The 16,286-nt window shown below is 42.0% G+C and overlaps 1 protein-coding gene across 1 annotated transcript in view; it reads left to right on the forward strand.

The window, feature by feature from the left end:
* Positions 1–16,286, forward strand: part of Slc38a11 (solute carrier family 38 member 11) — a 50,971-nt gene that overhangs the window by 16,481 nt on the left and 18,204 nt on the right. The window contains exons 8-10 of the mRNA XM_075984406.1: positions 8,664–8,734; positions 9,400–9,561; positions 12,784–12,896. Coding sequence (XP_075840521.1) covers positions 8,664–8,734; positions 9,400–9,561; positions 12,784–12,896 — 346 coding nt within the window. The remainder of the gene's footprint in view (positions 1–8,663; positions 8,735–9,399; positions 9,562–12,783; positions 12,897–16,286) is intronic.

Raw genomic sequence — 16,286 nt, forward strand, 5'->3', positions numbered from 1 at the left:
GACATAAAGGTTTTCAGCTTAAACAACTCGATTCATAGGATGCCCAGAATTCACAACCAATGGGAGAAACAGAAGAATCTACTGTCAATCAATGCATTAAATGCCTATTGTGCCAGTTGTGAGGCTACAAAGGTAGGTGGTACCCAGTCCCCCTTTGTAGGTCGATTCAAGTTTATTGAGGGTAGAGTTGGGCATATAAACCTCAAAAACCAAATAACACTCATCATTATAACTGATATTTATAATATTATAAAATGTAGGGGGCAGGGAGATGATTCAGTCGGCAATGTGACTGTAGCACAAGCATGGGGGCCTGAGTTCGAATCCCCAGCGCCCCTATGAAAAGTCAAATCATCAGTGTATGCCTGTGATCCTAGGGCTAGGAGGATGGAGGCAGGAAGATTTCTGGGCTTGTTGACCAGCTAGTCTAAGCCAATCAATGAGTGTCAGGTTCCTTGAACGAACCCATCTCAGATGACAAAGTGGAGAAGCGATCAAGGAAAACACTAGTGTTGACCTCTGACCTTCACAAGCACACATTCTTACAATGCTCCCATAATTACCTTCCCCTACAAATGTATACACAAGAACATATACACTAATAACAACAGTGATAATAATAATAAATATTTTTAAAAGTAAAATCCTACTCTACTCCCTGACATACCTACCTGTCTCTGCCAAATCAACCAACCACCAACACTTTGTGAAGAGTTGGCAAGGGAATCATAGAATAGATGATAATAAGAATCAAAGAACATTGATATCTCCCATGGCAAACTGGGTTCATGATTACAGGGTTTTTCTTGGGGATTGTTTTTTGGGTTTTTTTTTTTTTTGTAAGATCAAAACTATATTTTGGCCAAAAAGAATCGGCATTAAGTTTTCTGAATATTTAAATCGACTTTTGAAAATTGTAGTTAAAAGAAGTGAATTTTTTCTGACACTGAGAATAATCACGAGGAAGGATTTTCCCAGGCAGCTCTGTCAAACACAGATCTGTACCACAGATTCATACACAAATGAGCTGGGACAGCACAATGGCTGAGGAGCCAGGGGAGGCTGAGCTGGGGGACGTGGTCAGGTCTGCCGGTTCTTCAGAGCTTGACAGAAAACAGGACACATGAACTGTGCCCGAGGGTGTCCAGAGCACTTAACTCTCCGCTGTGTCTGGTTGAAGCAGTTCATTTGCAAAGCGCCCAACAAAAGTCAGGCTCTGCCCATGCTGGATCATTTGGAAGCCTCCTCTGCAACCACAAGGCACAAATGTTCCAAGCCTCCTGCCCCAGAGGTGTGGTGTCCTAAGACCCAGGAGCAATACTCTGGAGCTTGGTTGTTGTTTCGTTGTTATTTATTTGAGGTGGGGCTCAGTAGATACATAGCCCAGGTTGGCCTGAAATGCACTATGTAGACCAGGCTAGCCCCAAACTTAGAGACACCCACTTTCCTCTGCCTCTTGAGGGCGGAGGTTTCAGGGGAGACACCATGTCCAGCCTGAAGCTTGCTTTCATCACTCTGTGAAGACAGGGTTATTTGATAGGACATCATTGCTGATCCCTCAGCTGTTAGGAAGATAACAAATTCAAGTTTCCAATCAAGATCAGAAGACTGAATCCAAGAATCCAAACCATTACCCGCACCCAGAAGCTCACAACCAGCTGTAACTTCAGATCCTGAGGAACTGATGTCTTCTGGTTTCTATGGGCATGTTCACACATGGCATGTACTCCCACAGACATACACACAAATAAAAATGATTAAAAGTAAATCTTTTCTTAAAAAGCATATACGACTATGTATAGCTTTGTGATTAGCATACATATAAGGAAACTCTGACTTTGATCCGCAGCGCACTCCCCACCAAAAAAGACTAAACAAAAATTATATAAATTAACATCTGTTCAGATTTTTTATGTAAAGGAAGCAACCTTTCTTTTTGAAGTGCTATCTGTGCTAAGGCTACGAACTGCTGTGTACTGGGCCCCAAATTATCTTCTTACTCTTCACATATTGTAGTTCTTAGAAGCTTTTAAGATTAAGTACTTTTTAGCTTTCCTCCCAACCTCCTTTTCCTCCACCCCCCACTTCCCCTCCCCAAGCTCAATTCCTGCCTTGGGTTTTCTTTTAACCAGTTTACCCTGCTTGACTTTTAGACTTGATCCCTTTTGTTAAGCCTCTTCTAAAGGCTTAGATAAGATAATGGATCAGCTTGACAGGAAGCCCTGTGCTGCTGTGCCTTCTAGACAGACTGCCTCTCAGTTTGCCCTGCACCTCCACCCCCTACTCGAGGACTCCCCTTCACCTCTTCCCTATGCTGTCTGAGCCTCAACATGCCACACACTCTGGGCTGGCATGAAGCCAACTACTCTCATGCTCACCCTCTACATGGCTCTCCATAGTTATGACATAAACATCCCCTGTTCATTCTCCTCCATGATGTCTCTACTGACACCATCCTCTCCCTCATGAACCATTTAAATTCCTTTAATAACATTTTAGTGGGGTCTCAGGATAGAAGGGAAATCCATGTGGCCTTTCTACTCTGTTTTAATTCGATAGCCAACTTTAAGGGTGTGTGGTGTGTGTGTGTGTTCAGACAGACAGACAGACAGACAGAGATATGATATGATACATTAGAATGACTTACAGGTCGTGGTCCAGCTTAATCCAACAATGGCTGCCTAAGAATGCACATTCCACGAATCCAGTACTTACTCAGTCTATGAGGCTGGATGTCTCAGCTGGTCTTCAATATATATGATATCTCAAAGAAGAAGACCCAAATGCCAATGAGGAATGAACTTGCTATAAATGAAAAAAAAGTAGGTGAAGAGCAAAGCTTCCCTTTTCCCTGTCCCCCTTGTATAGACTTCTAGCAGAAGGTGTGGCCCAGACTAGAGTCAGGTATCCCCATCTCAAAAGATCTGGATTAAAAGTGTGTCCTCCCACCTCCAAGATCCAGATTAGAAGTAGATCTTCCCACTTCAAATCAAACAAAAAAATCCCTCACAGCTGTGCTCCATTTGGGGATTTTAGTTAATTCCAGATTAGTCAAATGACAGCCAAGATTTGTCATCACAGATGGATAGGTAATTCTTTCTCAAAAATTACCTAATTACTTATTGTAACATTTTTCATAATAATGAAGATATAGAAGCAGTCTAAGTGTCCAGCCACTGATGAATAAGGAAAATATGACAAACACATACAACATAATACTATTCTACTATATATATAAATATATATATAGATATATATTTCATTTGCTACAACATGAAACTGGAAATGTAAAATAAGTCACAAACAGAAAGTACTACATGATCTCACTCACTTGTGAAATATCTTAAAAGTTGATCTCAGGCAGGGCTTAGTGGTACATGCCCTCTCTCCTAACACATGGGAGGCAAAAATAGGCAGGTCTGTAGAATCCCACCTAACCTTGTACAGTGAGGCCCTGTCCCCCAAAAGCAAACAAAGTTGCTCTCCTAGAAGTTAAAGAGTTGAATGGTTGTCACTAGAGGCTGAGGAGGGGTTATCCAAAGACACAATTAAGAAAGAGAAATAAGTTCTGTTTTATGTACAGTAGAATGATTACAGATGATAATGTACAGTTAATGGTTAAAAAGCTAGGAGAACGTATTTTAAATATTTTTATGAAAAAGAACGTGTGTATGTGTGTGTTTGTCCTGATTTAAAAAATGACCTGGTAAATATATATGTATTACAAAAATCACATGGTACCCCATACATAAGTAGAGTTTTATGCAGATGAAAAACATAATAAATTTTCTACTTGCTGAATTTCTTTACCTATCAGTTTCTAGTCTCTGTTACTCTAACTATGATTTAAAGGTTAAAGGAGGAAAAGGAAGAAGCAGTGTTAGCGCTTAGATGAAAGCTTTGGGGAGAGATCTATGAGAGTCGACCCTTGAAAACATTCCTTCACAGAAAGCAGAAAACGGGGTGTTAAGGGCATGTTCCTGTTTATACATCCAATCATAGTCTAATTTGGTAAATTCATAGGAAGCTAATTTCCCAACACTTGCAGAGAATGCGAAATGCGCACGTTCATACTCTCACATCCCTCCCTTATGAAAACCTGTCCTGGGCCTCTAACAGTTCTGAAGGCAGAAGTGTGAGTTGGCTGATGAGGTGAATGGACTGTGGCTCTCTATAAAAAGGCAGCCCCAGTTGTTCAGGAAATCTGCTCAATGTCTGTGCTTGACAAATAACTGTCCATGATCACATACAAATGTGATGAGTGCGGTCAGTCTCCTCAGTCTCTAAGGTTTATATCATGTGGTCAGGCTAGATGTTACTGAAGTCACCTTAATTTGTTCTGTTCATATTCGTGATATTTGAGCTCACTATGAAATCTGGGAATTTTCAGCCATTCTTCTAGCATTATCTGTTTCCTCTTTCCCTCCCTCCCTCCCTCCCTCCCTCCCTCCCTCCCCCCCCCCCTCTCTCTCTCTCTGCCTTCTGACACTATGCTGACTAGATAGACTAGATGGTGTCTCAGGAGCCCCTTTCCGTCTGTTCACTTTTCTTCATCTATTAATCCTTCAATCTTTTATCTTCCTGTTTCTCAAACTTCAAAATGTCCATGGTCTTTCCTCTGTCTTTGCAAATATATATATTTGAATTCCCCTGCACTGTTTTCATTTGATAAGCCTGTGGATGTAGGTCAGCTGGTAGAGTACTCTCCTGGCAGTTTGATCTCCAACGTCACATCAAACTGGGCACATTGGTGCACATCTGTTATCCCCACATTCAGGAGCTGGAGAAGATCAAGGAGATCTTGGACAGACGGGATAGGTGCCACAAATAAGAAAGGTTAAAACTAAGGAAACCTAATGTAACAGGTTACAGTGGCCACACCTGTTCGTTCATTTCGATTTCAAGACATTCAGGACTTAACAATTGAAGCACCGGGCATGGTGGGACGTACCTGTTAGCTAAGTTACTAGGAAAGCTTGATCAGACAGATGGCAAATTCAAGGACCGCCTGGGCTATAGAGGGAGTTGAAGGGCTGACTGGCCAATTTAAACTTAGCAAGATCCTATCTCAAAAAAGTGAAATATATCCGGGGATATAGCTCAGTGGTAGGGTGCTTGCCTAGTATGCAGGCCATTTCCCTGGTACCTGACACACATAAAATTAAAATTAATACTTATGACCTCGGTCTTGATTCTTTTCCTACCAGTTGATTCACCCATTGTTCATCATGTTTTATTTTTCTTATTGCCTTGCAGAATATTTACTTTAAACTAGATAATAATCATTTCACTGATTTTATGTGTGATCAATCCCCAATCTCTTTTTCCAGTTAGACATTTGTATTCTTAGCTTTTCATATGGATTATATTATTTACAAATGTTTTATAATACCTTTAATTGATTTTGTCATCTACCAGTATTTGCCTTCAGATTTCAATAGTATCTGTTTGCAAAATTCATTCTTCAATACACTTTATTCTTTGAATCCTAATTTGGGAGGAATTGGCAGGTGCATAATATTGACTCTTCCTGAGCAGTAATGTAGACATGGTATGTCTCTCCATTTCTTTGTATCTTTAACAGAAATATAACATAATGTTAAAACTCTCTGCAAAATCAGAATTTTGTTGTTACAGTCACTCCTTACAATATGTCAGTTGTCTACACCAACTTTACTGGTATGTGTGTGTGTATGAACTGAATTTATATTAGCCCTCTGTTAAATACCCTAGTGGCTGAACACAAGAGCCCTTGAATTGTCCATGTTTACAATCATGTTGTGCTCCAATAAGCTACACATTTTTTTTGTAATTAGACATCTTCTCATTGACTTCTTGAACTAAGTAAGAACCGACAATTGGATATGAAACATACCTGGTTTCTTCCCTTAGTTGTAACATTTCTACCTTTTAAGATCCATGTTTATTACACATTTGTTGTAGATGTTCTTCCTTGGGATAAGGAAATTCTTAACAGCTTGCTTGGTATGTTCATGAAAAATCAATACTGAATCATATGCTTTTGTGTATGTGCTAAAATCCATATGTTTTCCCGCACTAATCTCTTAATGTGGTAACTGCACTAACAGATGTTTCTATGAAACTACCCTAGCAAAGATTAGGAAGGCCATTTTTGGTGATGTTTTAATCATACACATTGCTTGGACACATTATTAATGTTTTTGTATTTGACATCTATAGTCTAAGGTAAAAGAAACATAACTTCATTTGTTTTGCTCCAGGATGGGTATCAAAATTTATCTCGATGCATAAATTATAACAGGGAGAGATAGTCATTCCTTCTCTTCTGCCCGCCCTCCCTCTCTGTGGAACTAATTGGTTCTGAAAGTACTCCTAGCTTATTGCAAACAATTGGAAAGCAACAACCCATTACCTCGCTCCTTTTCCCAGACTTGGAACACATTACTCTCTCAGAGCGTATCAGAAATTTAGACCATCTTCCATTAGTACTGCCCAATGGGAATCATTTTATAAGCATCTATAAATATATAGTGCATTTATAAATAAGTGCACTTTGCACATTGAGGCTGGAATTTGCCAGGCTGACTGGAGAGAAAGCTCTGGAGGCAGCAGGTGGCAGTAGCTCCCACTCCAAGAGCAGAGATTCCCAGCAGGTCAGAGAACAGTGGGAAGCCTCCTCTCTTTTCTGTAAGGCTTTTTTTTCTCCCCTGAGAGCTGCTCGGTTCATTTACAGAGAGATGATAGAGATGATATACTGCAAAAAATTCCACAAACCTTGACAAAGCAAACAGAATCCGTTTGTGTCCTCTTTATACAGACAATGAGGAGCAAACATGAAAGTTGAGTTTTCATCTTGAGAATTCCCCTTTTTCTCTAACCCTCCAGGACCCTCGTGCTCTCTAGTGGGCTTCTTGTCTATTTCCATGCACTCTTTTGGGTCTCATTCAAACCTGTCTATAGAAGTACGTGCTACTTGTGGACTTTTATCTACCTTTGAATACGTAAGAAAGGATACTAATCAAATATTAATAAATAGTACTGGTAAAACTAATGACTGTATATATTGAATATATGCTGTCTTACGACCCCTTTTCAGAAGATTTACGTGATTTATCTCGTTTAATCTGTAAAATAACTCAGGAAATTAGATACTCTGGTTACTCTCATTTCACAGAGGAAGGAATTAAAATGCAGATCAATTAACTTAGCTAAAGAAATACCTTAGCCAACAAATAGCAGAGACCAGAAGAACAGACTCAAGCCTGTGATATTCGTTATTACTGGAGGTGGAGACATGAGTATTTATTAGGCAGGCCAGTCCCTGCTGACGCTACATATTTTAATTCCACTGGGATGTAAGCTGCTTGAGAATGCAGAACGACTAACTGGATATGCTGAAGCCACACTTTTAACCCCAGAACTATAAAGACTGAGCCAGGAGGATCATGAGTTTGAGGCCAGCCTGGATAGATCACCCGTGAGGTTCTGTCTCAGAATAAATGACTGAAAATAATTTTTGGAATGTATATATGCTCAAAACTCCACTTAGAAGTACACTAACAAGTGGAAACCTGAGACCAATGTCTGAAAAGATTTTGTCTGAAACACAGCAAGAAGCTAAGCAAACTAGATCGTAATGCTTACCTTAATGTTAGATGAAAATAATGCTCATTTTGGTTTGGGTTTTGATTTGAGACAGGGTCTCACTATGTGACCCTAGCTGGTCTGGACCTCACTTTGTAAACTAGCCTGGCCTTGAATTCATGGAGATTCACCTGCCTCTGCCTCCTGAGTGCTAAAGGCTAAACGTGTGCACCACTATGTCTGGCCTACATGATAATTCTTGAATGTACCTGCAAAAAAAAAAAAATCATCAAATGAGGTAAGAGTGTGTTTGCCCAGAAATAGTGCACCCCCAGTCAGTCTCAGCTCCCTTCCACCTTCCTCAGTAAACTACAGCTCCCTTTAAACTTCTGTCAGCTCGATCAAGCCTGAAAACCGGAAGAGGTGAATGAAGAGTAGATATAGGACGCGGTAACTTAGTCTCTCCCTCGGGATCCTGTGTGCTGACTCCATACTAACTTTGTTGTTAAATTGACTAAGCAAATCAATTTCCCAAATCACACAGTCGATGGGTATTTTACATGTATAAACACAGACTCTTTCTAAGCATCCAACAGGCATTTTAGAGCATGGGGTTGAGGAAATGCTGGTGCCTGCCCTCAGGAAATGATGAGATGAATGAAAGCCCCCTTATTATTTTTTTCTTTTTCTTTTTTGGAAAATTATTTATTTTATATGTATAGGTATTTTGCCTGCATGGTGTGTGTGTGTGTGTGTGTGTATGTGTGTGAGTTTGTGTGTGTCTGTGTCGCATCTATGCCTGTGTCTGTGTGTATCACGGGTGTCTAGTTCCCAAGGAGTTCATAAGAGGGCATTAGATTTTCCAGGAACTGGAGTTACAGATGGCTGTGAGCCACCAGGTGGGGTCTAGGCACCAATCCTGGGTCCTCTGCAAGAGCCACAAACACTTTTAAACTCTGAGCCATCTCTCCAGTCCACCTTAATAAGTCCCCATTGAAAGATACTCAATTTTATTGTGGGATACCATTTCTTATTCTCCAATAAGTTTATTATTACATTTGTTTAATACTATATCTAATTAACTGATTTTCTTCTAGACCAAAGACAGAAGATGCTTGGGTGTTTGCAAAGCCCAATGCCATTCAGGCTATTGGGGTAATGTCCTTTGGTGAGTACCTGACTACAAAACCTTTTCTCAGTATGACTCCATCTGCTCAGTGAAGAGGTGCTGTTCCCTGTATGTGTATCCCAGGTCTTCTAAGTTCCACATCAGCAGCATACAGTCTAGTTTGTGTTAATATAAAATTACCAAACCTTTCTTGTCTATTACCAGCCTTCCTCACTCATTACTAAAATTTGCTCCCAATTGAAGGAAAAGTATTTCCAGGATGGACATTCATTACAGTTTGTGTGCTTTCTAACTTGGAAGTCCAGCAAATATCAAAGACCTCTTCAAAGTCTCTGCAGAAAAGGTTAAAATCTGGCTAGATATCTATAGCTGCCCTATGTCCCAGTTGCCAAGGAAAGTCACGTGCGGATTTTCCTTAAGATAGGAAGGGTCATGAGGAAGAAAAAAAACTGGGAGAGAAGTTGGACAGGCAGGCCTGGTTCTTGTTGACAGTGAGGAAGAAACCAGGTGAACCTTCTGTGTAGGTTCTCATTTGTAGGCTTCTTAGGAAACTTACTTTCTGTCTTATTCAGTGCTACAAAATCAACATGTTTTCATCTTAGATACTTGAAATTCTCAGGCAGTAGGCACCTCTCAGCCTTTCAGAGTAGAAAACACAGGCCTGCTACTGCCCCAGTAATGATTTGTTTTCTTTTGTGTTCCAGCGTTCATTTGCCACCATAACTGCTTCCTAGTCTATGGGTCTCTGGAAGAGCCCACGGTGGCTAAGTGGTGCCGGATCATCCACACGTCCATCTTGGTTTCTGTGTTTATTTGTGTGCTCTTTGCCACTTGTGGGTACTTGACTTTTACCGGCTTCACTCAAGGTAAAACGAGAGCCTAAACCACATCCTACCTTGGTGCACATGTGGACTGGAGCCAGTGTATCAGTATCCTACTCATGTCTCGAACATTTTCCCCGGGGTCTATCCGACGCCACGGCCCTTCCCCCCACTCTGCGCTCTACACTCCTGCCTCTCTATGCTCTGCTCCCCAATTTCTCTCTTCTTAACCACTGAGACTTAGTTCTGTGACCACGGATTCTCTGCTTCCAGACAGGTTTGTTTGTTTCCAGACATGAACTCTGGCTCCCCTCTCCGCTGACACTCTGTGCTTTCCTGGGCACTAACAGCCTCCCAGTGCTGAAGCTGATACCCTTTCTGGTCTGGTCCTTCTGAACCTTTCAGAGTCAGCTGTCCTGAACTGCCTTGCCTCCCACTTGAGGAAAGAATGACTGTACTATAATGGGTTTTCCTTTTCTGTGCTATTTTTTTTGCTTCCTTCTTAAGGATTTTCTAATCCCCCATCCCACCCAGACATTGGGGCCCTGTCTTTCTCATGGGTAATTTCCTTATTCTCCTTCTAACCCAGACCTTCCTTTCCATCTCCAGCCTGTAGGATATCTCTGCTTAATTGTCTCATTCTGGACTAAATTACAAACATCATCTTTCCTATAAAGCCAGCCCTCACTGACTTCCAAATGCCTTCTCTTTTCTTGTTTCTCTTGAGCCTGGTGATTACATGGTCTTCCCTTTACCGCTTTTGACCCTTTCATCCAATCACTCCGGGTGTAATACTCTGGGTAGCCTGACAGCGAGCCAAGCGCTGTGATTCAGAGATTCCGCAGCTTTTACAGGTCTAGCCTCTCGCTTGACCTTCCCACAACCCTTTGAAGGTAAGTGGAATAACAAGTTCTACTTCCTGCTCACACAGAAAGAGAAGTAACTTGCCCCAGCCGGCTGGTAACAACCAGAAGGCACGTGGTCCCCTGAAGCTCAAGTTCAGATATCTTCCCCCCTTCTCTGTCTGCTTCCCCAGTTTTGACTAACATAGAGTCTCCAATAACCTCTTCGAGTCCAGCTCCTCTTGACTTGGTTTTCTGTGACATGTGACACTGTGGTACGCTTGGGATGCCTTGTTCTGCACAGAGATCATAGGTCACTGTGATTATGTGCTTTTATTTCTCAGAAATTAATAAAGATTAAAAAAAACTAGTGATAATGTGATAGCAATGCAGAACATATGGATTAGTTACAGGATAGTACAGTTAAAAGCAGCGTTGAAAGTCTGGATAAGAACTGACCTATTTTCAAGCACCGCCATGGACCAATTACAATTGCTACATAGTATGTCAAGTTGAATGGCCTAAGGACTCCAGCAGGCATGGAACCTTGGTTTATAGATGTCTGTTTTCGCTAGTGATATCTTCCTAGTGTCTTTAGCAATGGTAATTGCCCTGCTGTAATTAAATATTTATGACAGCTGTGCACAGTCACTAACATCTGTAATCTCCACACAGCGCATGGGAGGCTAAGGCAGGAGGGTGGCTAGCCTGTGCTATACAGCAACACTCTCTAAAAGGGACTCTCTAAAAAGCCTCTTTAAGCTGAGTGTGGCCACATGGGCTCATGTAGGGAAGAGACAACAGGATCGCTTGGGCTTCCTGACTGCCTGCCTATCTTCGGTGAGAGATTCTGTCTCACAAATAATAAGGCAGAGCATGATGAAGCAGGGCACCTGATGGCCTCCACAGGCCTGTACACAGGTACAAATACCCACACACCTATGTGCAGACACTGCATACATTCATACACAAACACGCACACATTCTGTCTCTTATACACATCTTAATAGAGCAAAGCTGATAGGTATTTGATGTTATTGTTCTTGTCCCTCTTTTTTCCCCTTAGCTCTAATTCCCTGACACACACTTAGATTCCAGCTGGAATGAGCCAACATTGCTTCTTTAGTTCATTTTTCTTTAGCTCAACCTGGTCGTGTTTGTGCAAACTACACGTTCCCTTGTTCATCAGGTACATTCAAGCCAATAAGGCAGTGAGAAGTCTAGTGTCTCGTTTCGATACCCTGTAACGTCAAAGCAAACACAGGGCTTTGGTTATTGGGGGGTGAGAGGTTAGCAATGGGAACCCAGGTTCTTGGGTTTCTCACAGGGTTGAACCCTTAATCAGTGTTGAAGCTGTTTTCTGCTTCTATTGCTTTGTGTTGTCATCTTCTGTCCAGAAGGGACACCAGGAGAGTCACACACATCAGGTGTCCTTGGTGGAGGGAAGGGACTTGCCCTGGAAAGAGGAAGTTTCCACACGAATAGGCTGCCTCCTCACTCTTTAATACAAACAAGCTCGGAGGATTATTTTCTTCTTCTGAAACAGTACTGTCAAATATGCGGCTTTCATGCAATTTTCTAATTGGTTTAATTGAAAAAAGGCAACTGTGGTGTCCAGCCTTAACCATGTTATGTTCAGGAAGTAATGAGGCCCAAAGGCTGTCTGCTGTGAGCTGACCAGAGCCTGGCATTTTTTTGGTAGACTCCTGCAAACATACAGAGTCTCAATAAAAAGGAGCCTAAGGTATATGTGGTCTGCTACTTAATTTAGAAGTCATTAAATTTAGTGTCCTTTCCTGGAATCAGTCTTATCAGTGAAATTTGTGTTTCTACTTGCATACATCAAATGTCACGAAGGACGGTGTTACCTTTGGAATTCCTTGGTGTGGTGCCGAGCTTGTGATCAGGACCTATACCTCCCATGCAGGAAACTCAGCCTCCCACAGGCCCTGGTCCTACTCTTCCTTGTGGGATTGTCCTCGATCTAAAAATAGCATTTCAAAGAGAAATTTGTTTATTTTAATAGGCATTTGTTTAAAATAATACAATCACCAGAAACAAAGACCAGAAGCCATTTATAAAGGCAGCACACAAGAATTTAGGGAGTTGATTCTGTTAAATATATATATATAAAGAAACCCCAGCCCACAATGGACAAAGTATTTTTTCAAAAGCTGGCACAACTTTAAGGCAAACTTACCAAAAACAAATAAGAATCATGAGTCTACCTTCACGTAGAGCATGCACTATAGCTGTGTATAATAACAGGGCTACTGGAGGCAGTATGTGATACTTAGACCTGGTAATCTGTTCTTCTAATTCGATGAGATGAAGTGTATAGGCCACCACTTTTATAGGAAGGATTATCTCATTTGTTAGTTACTCCCAAGACCTTGCAATTCAATATATTTTTCTTGTTCTCCAGGAGACTTATTTGAAAATTACTGCAGAAGTGATGACCTGGTGACCTTCGGAAGGTTTTGTTATGGCATCACCGTCATTTTGACGTACCCGATTGAATGCTTTGTGACTAGAGAGGTAAGCTAGCCCAGGCTCTTTCCAACCCTATGTCCCTGTGATTGCTCTACTACATTGGCTTAAAATAGCCAGGTGGTGGTAGCACACGCCTTTAATCCCAGCACTCGGGAGGCAGAGGCAGGCGGATCTCTGTGAGTTCGAGACCAGCCTGGTCTACAAGAGCTAGTTCCAGGACAGGCTCCAAAGCCACAGAGAAACCCTGTCTTGAAAAACCAAAAAAAAAAAAAAAAAAAAAAAAGAAGACACAGATGACTCAATACGTAAATTCCCTAAAGGCAAGATGACAGGGTAGGTTCATACAACCTCCTCTTTAAGCTGTAAAGTATTGGAATCTATAGATGAACATTGTTAGGTTCCAAAGAAACCCGTGACAAACTAAGGTGCTGGTTAGCCTATCAAAGCAGACACTGGCTGCCAGGCTACCTCAGCAAGTCTCACCCACCACCCTCTACCCTAAACCTATCCAGACCCTGACCTTCCCTTCCCTTCCCCCAGCTTCTGATTCCAGCCATTTCGGCCATAGGCTTTTTTGGCCTCTGGTCTTTGGGTCAATTCTTCTCTCTCTCTCTTCTGATCCTCTCTTGCTTGCAGCCCTTCCCCCACTTCTTTCTCTCCCTGCTATGGTGTCTTCCAGATGCCTCTGTCTATTCTTTCCCTCATATCTACAATAAAAACATTCTTTCCAACCATACCTAGGAGTGGTCATGTCCTCATTTTTATTTAAGTATGTATTCAAATATTTACAAAATAATTGTTTTAGATGTTATGACTGTAAATCATGCCCCAGGGTTGAGTCTAGATGATCATAAACACAAACACATCGCTTGGTCCCCAAGTGAAGAACAGCCTTTAGAAATGCCAAACGAAGGATGAAGGTTTAAAGAAATCATTCCCAAAATTATATTTTTGCTATGATGTTTCATAAGCCATTGATTATTTACAAAAGGCCAGAGTAATTGGTTTTATTTTTAAAAATAATATATTATAATCCATGAGGAATCAAACTTCAACTTAAACCTATAGGTCTACAGATATATTTTGTTGCATATATTTATAATAAATGCCTTATAAGAATTTTACATGTTTGCAAATACAGGCAGTTATGTAGACAACAGAGAATCTATTCTTGTGTAATCCTGGGTAACATGGTTTGTCAGGAATCTTAGGCCTTTGGCTAGATATCTACTGTGCTGAGTGAGCAGCACCCACGAGCACTGTGGAAAGGGCTTAGTCAGCATCTTCTTCTACTGTTTCTGCAGTGCACTGGGACTGCATACAATGTATGAAGGGAGCCACCAAGAGAGCCTTAAATCCCCTATCGAATCCGCAGGCATCTCAAGGCAGCTGGTTTCTCACTGTAGGCCAGTGCTGGCAAGGTGAACCAGCGCTGGGATACAGGTTCAGGGCTGTGCATTCTTTCCAGTCTCACTCCTGTTCACAAACAGCATGACCCAAGGCTGGTGCCCTTCCTTTACAGGAGAGAGGGGTAGAATGAACTTTATGCAGATTTTTGAGCTTCGAGATTCTTTTAAAACTTTGCTAACTGTTGGTCGCGAAAGGCTGGTCTGTCAGCATCTACCCAGCACTTCAGGCTCAGATCGGATCTCGAGATCAACATGAGTGGACAGTGCAGGCTTGGATACCTTCTGGTCAGCCATGTGTGGATGACTTGAGTCACATCACCTGCAGCGTCTGTCTTTCCTATGTGGAATGAGTTTCCATTCTAGCTGCCATCATGGGAAAGCAGAGTCAAACTAAGATGTTTGCCCTGGCAGCATGCGCCATGCAGAGAGATGCTGTATGAGACTCGGTGGTTGCTGTTGCTGTTCTCACACATCTACACACACACACACACACAGAGCAAACATGAACGCACACGTATACACACAGAGAGAACCAACATGAACACAGCCATTTCTCTTTATAGGTAAAATAGACCAGGTACATATAAAGAGGATTAAAAAAAAAAAAGACTGTATGCCCTGATCCTGCCTCTTTAGCTATTTTGGCCTCTTAAGGCCATCTTAGAGATGTATGGAACAGTTGTGTTTAAAGAAACAGCAAATCCACATCATCTAAGTTATTTTTATTTTATTTTTCATCTAAGTTATTAATATCACCATTAGGTCTCTACCAGCAGCAGCGCTGGAGCGGCTGATGGGCGGGGATATCATCTGTTTAGGTCATTTTTCCACAGTTGTCATGGTTACAGTACCTGGCACCTGATGCTCTCTCCACTGACAGCTCTCGCTTCACTGGTGTTTTGTGTATCGGCGTAAATAAATACAGTGCAGATATTAAAGAATATTTACCACTTTAATGATAAACTTACAGAACCGAAGTTCCCGTGTGGCACAGAAGGTAGGAAGGAAAAGGGGCCGAGCTGCCTACCCGCGTGCCATTGGCAGGCATTTGCCTGAGGCAAACCCCGCCCCCAAAGGGGCTGTCTTAACCCTACAGTTTTGCACATGCTCATCACTCTGTTCAGAGTCTCCTTTCTGTCCTCCATCGAGAATGTTCTTACTCTTTCTCCTTTGCTCTTCTTTCCTCGGTGGCCTCAGCTTGTCATTCTGCTCTACCGTTAATCCTCACCCCAAGCTCGGCTAGGTCACTCGCGTTTCAGAAACGGTAAAAAGAAGAGGACTTTAAGGAAGGCCGTGTCCTGTGTGCTGTGGTCCTAGAAACCTGACTGGGGAGACACGGGGATGGAGAAATACAGACGTGTATACAGACAAGCTCAGATTGGGTGGTGTGGGCTTGCTCTGGTGGAGAGCACGTATCACGGCAGCCCAGAAATGATTGTGTTTATTATATACAGAATAAGGAGGGGGCAGCTAGTCCCGGGGAGGGGGGAGCTCAGGCTGTAAACATCTAGGAGGAAGAACCTGCGACAGAGTGCACTTTCTGTCAACATTTGCATGTGGACTTGGGGAAGTTTTGCCAGTCACACTGGTCTGAGGCACTGGGGTCCTGAACATGGCGGTGATTCTGTCAGTGTTATACTTCCGCTTGGGTCTTCAGCTGCTCCTCACACATTCGTCCAGGGCTTCCTCTGCTTTCCGCAGGAGACCAGTTTAGACAACGGAAGAGCCCTCTACATTCTACTTGGTCTTTTTAAATCCTGCCACAAACTAGTCTCTACTTGTTTCTATGCCAATTATGGGCCTTCTATTGGGATGGCAGTTCTTGAGAACAGGAATCATTCTTTTGACATTCTCTTATTGTAAATTCATCAGAGTGGGATGCATCCAGTAGTGACTATAGATTAGCCTCCTAATCTGTTGATTCATGGAAAATATTGACAAACTATTCCTAATTTGCCTTTCCTCTGTGGGTTTCTTACGTATAGAATTGATTTTCTCTTAATAAAGGATAGCACTCATCCAATAT

Source organism: Microtus pennsylvanicus, chromosome 9 (assembly GCF_037038515.1).
Source record: "Microtus pennsylvanicus isolate mMicPen1 chromosome 9, mMicPen1.hap1, whole genome shotgun sequence".
NCBI lineage: Eukaryota > Metazoa > Chordata > Mammalia > Rodentia > Cricetidae > Microtus > Microtus pennsylvanicus.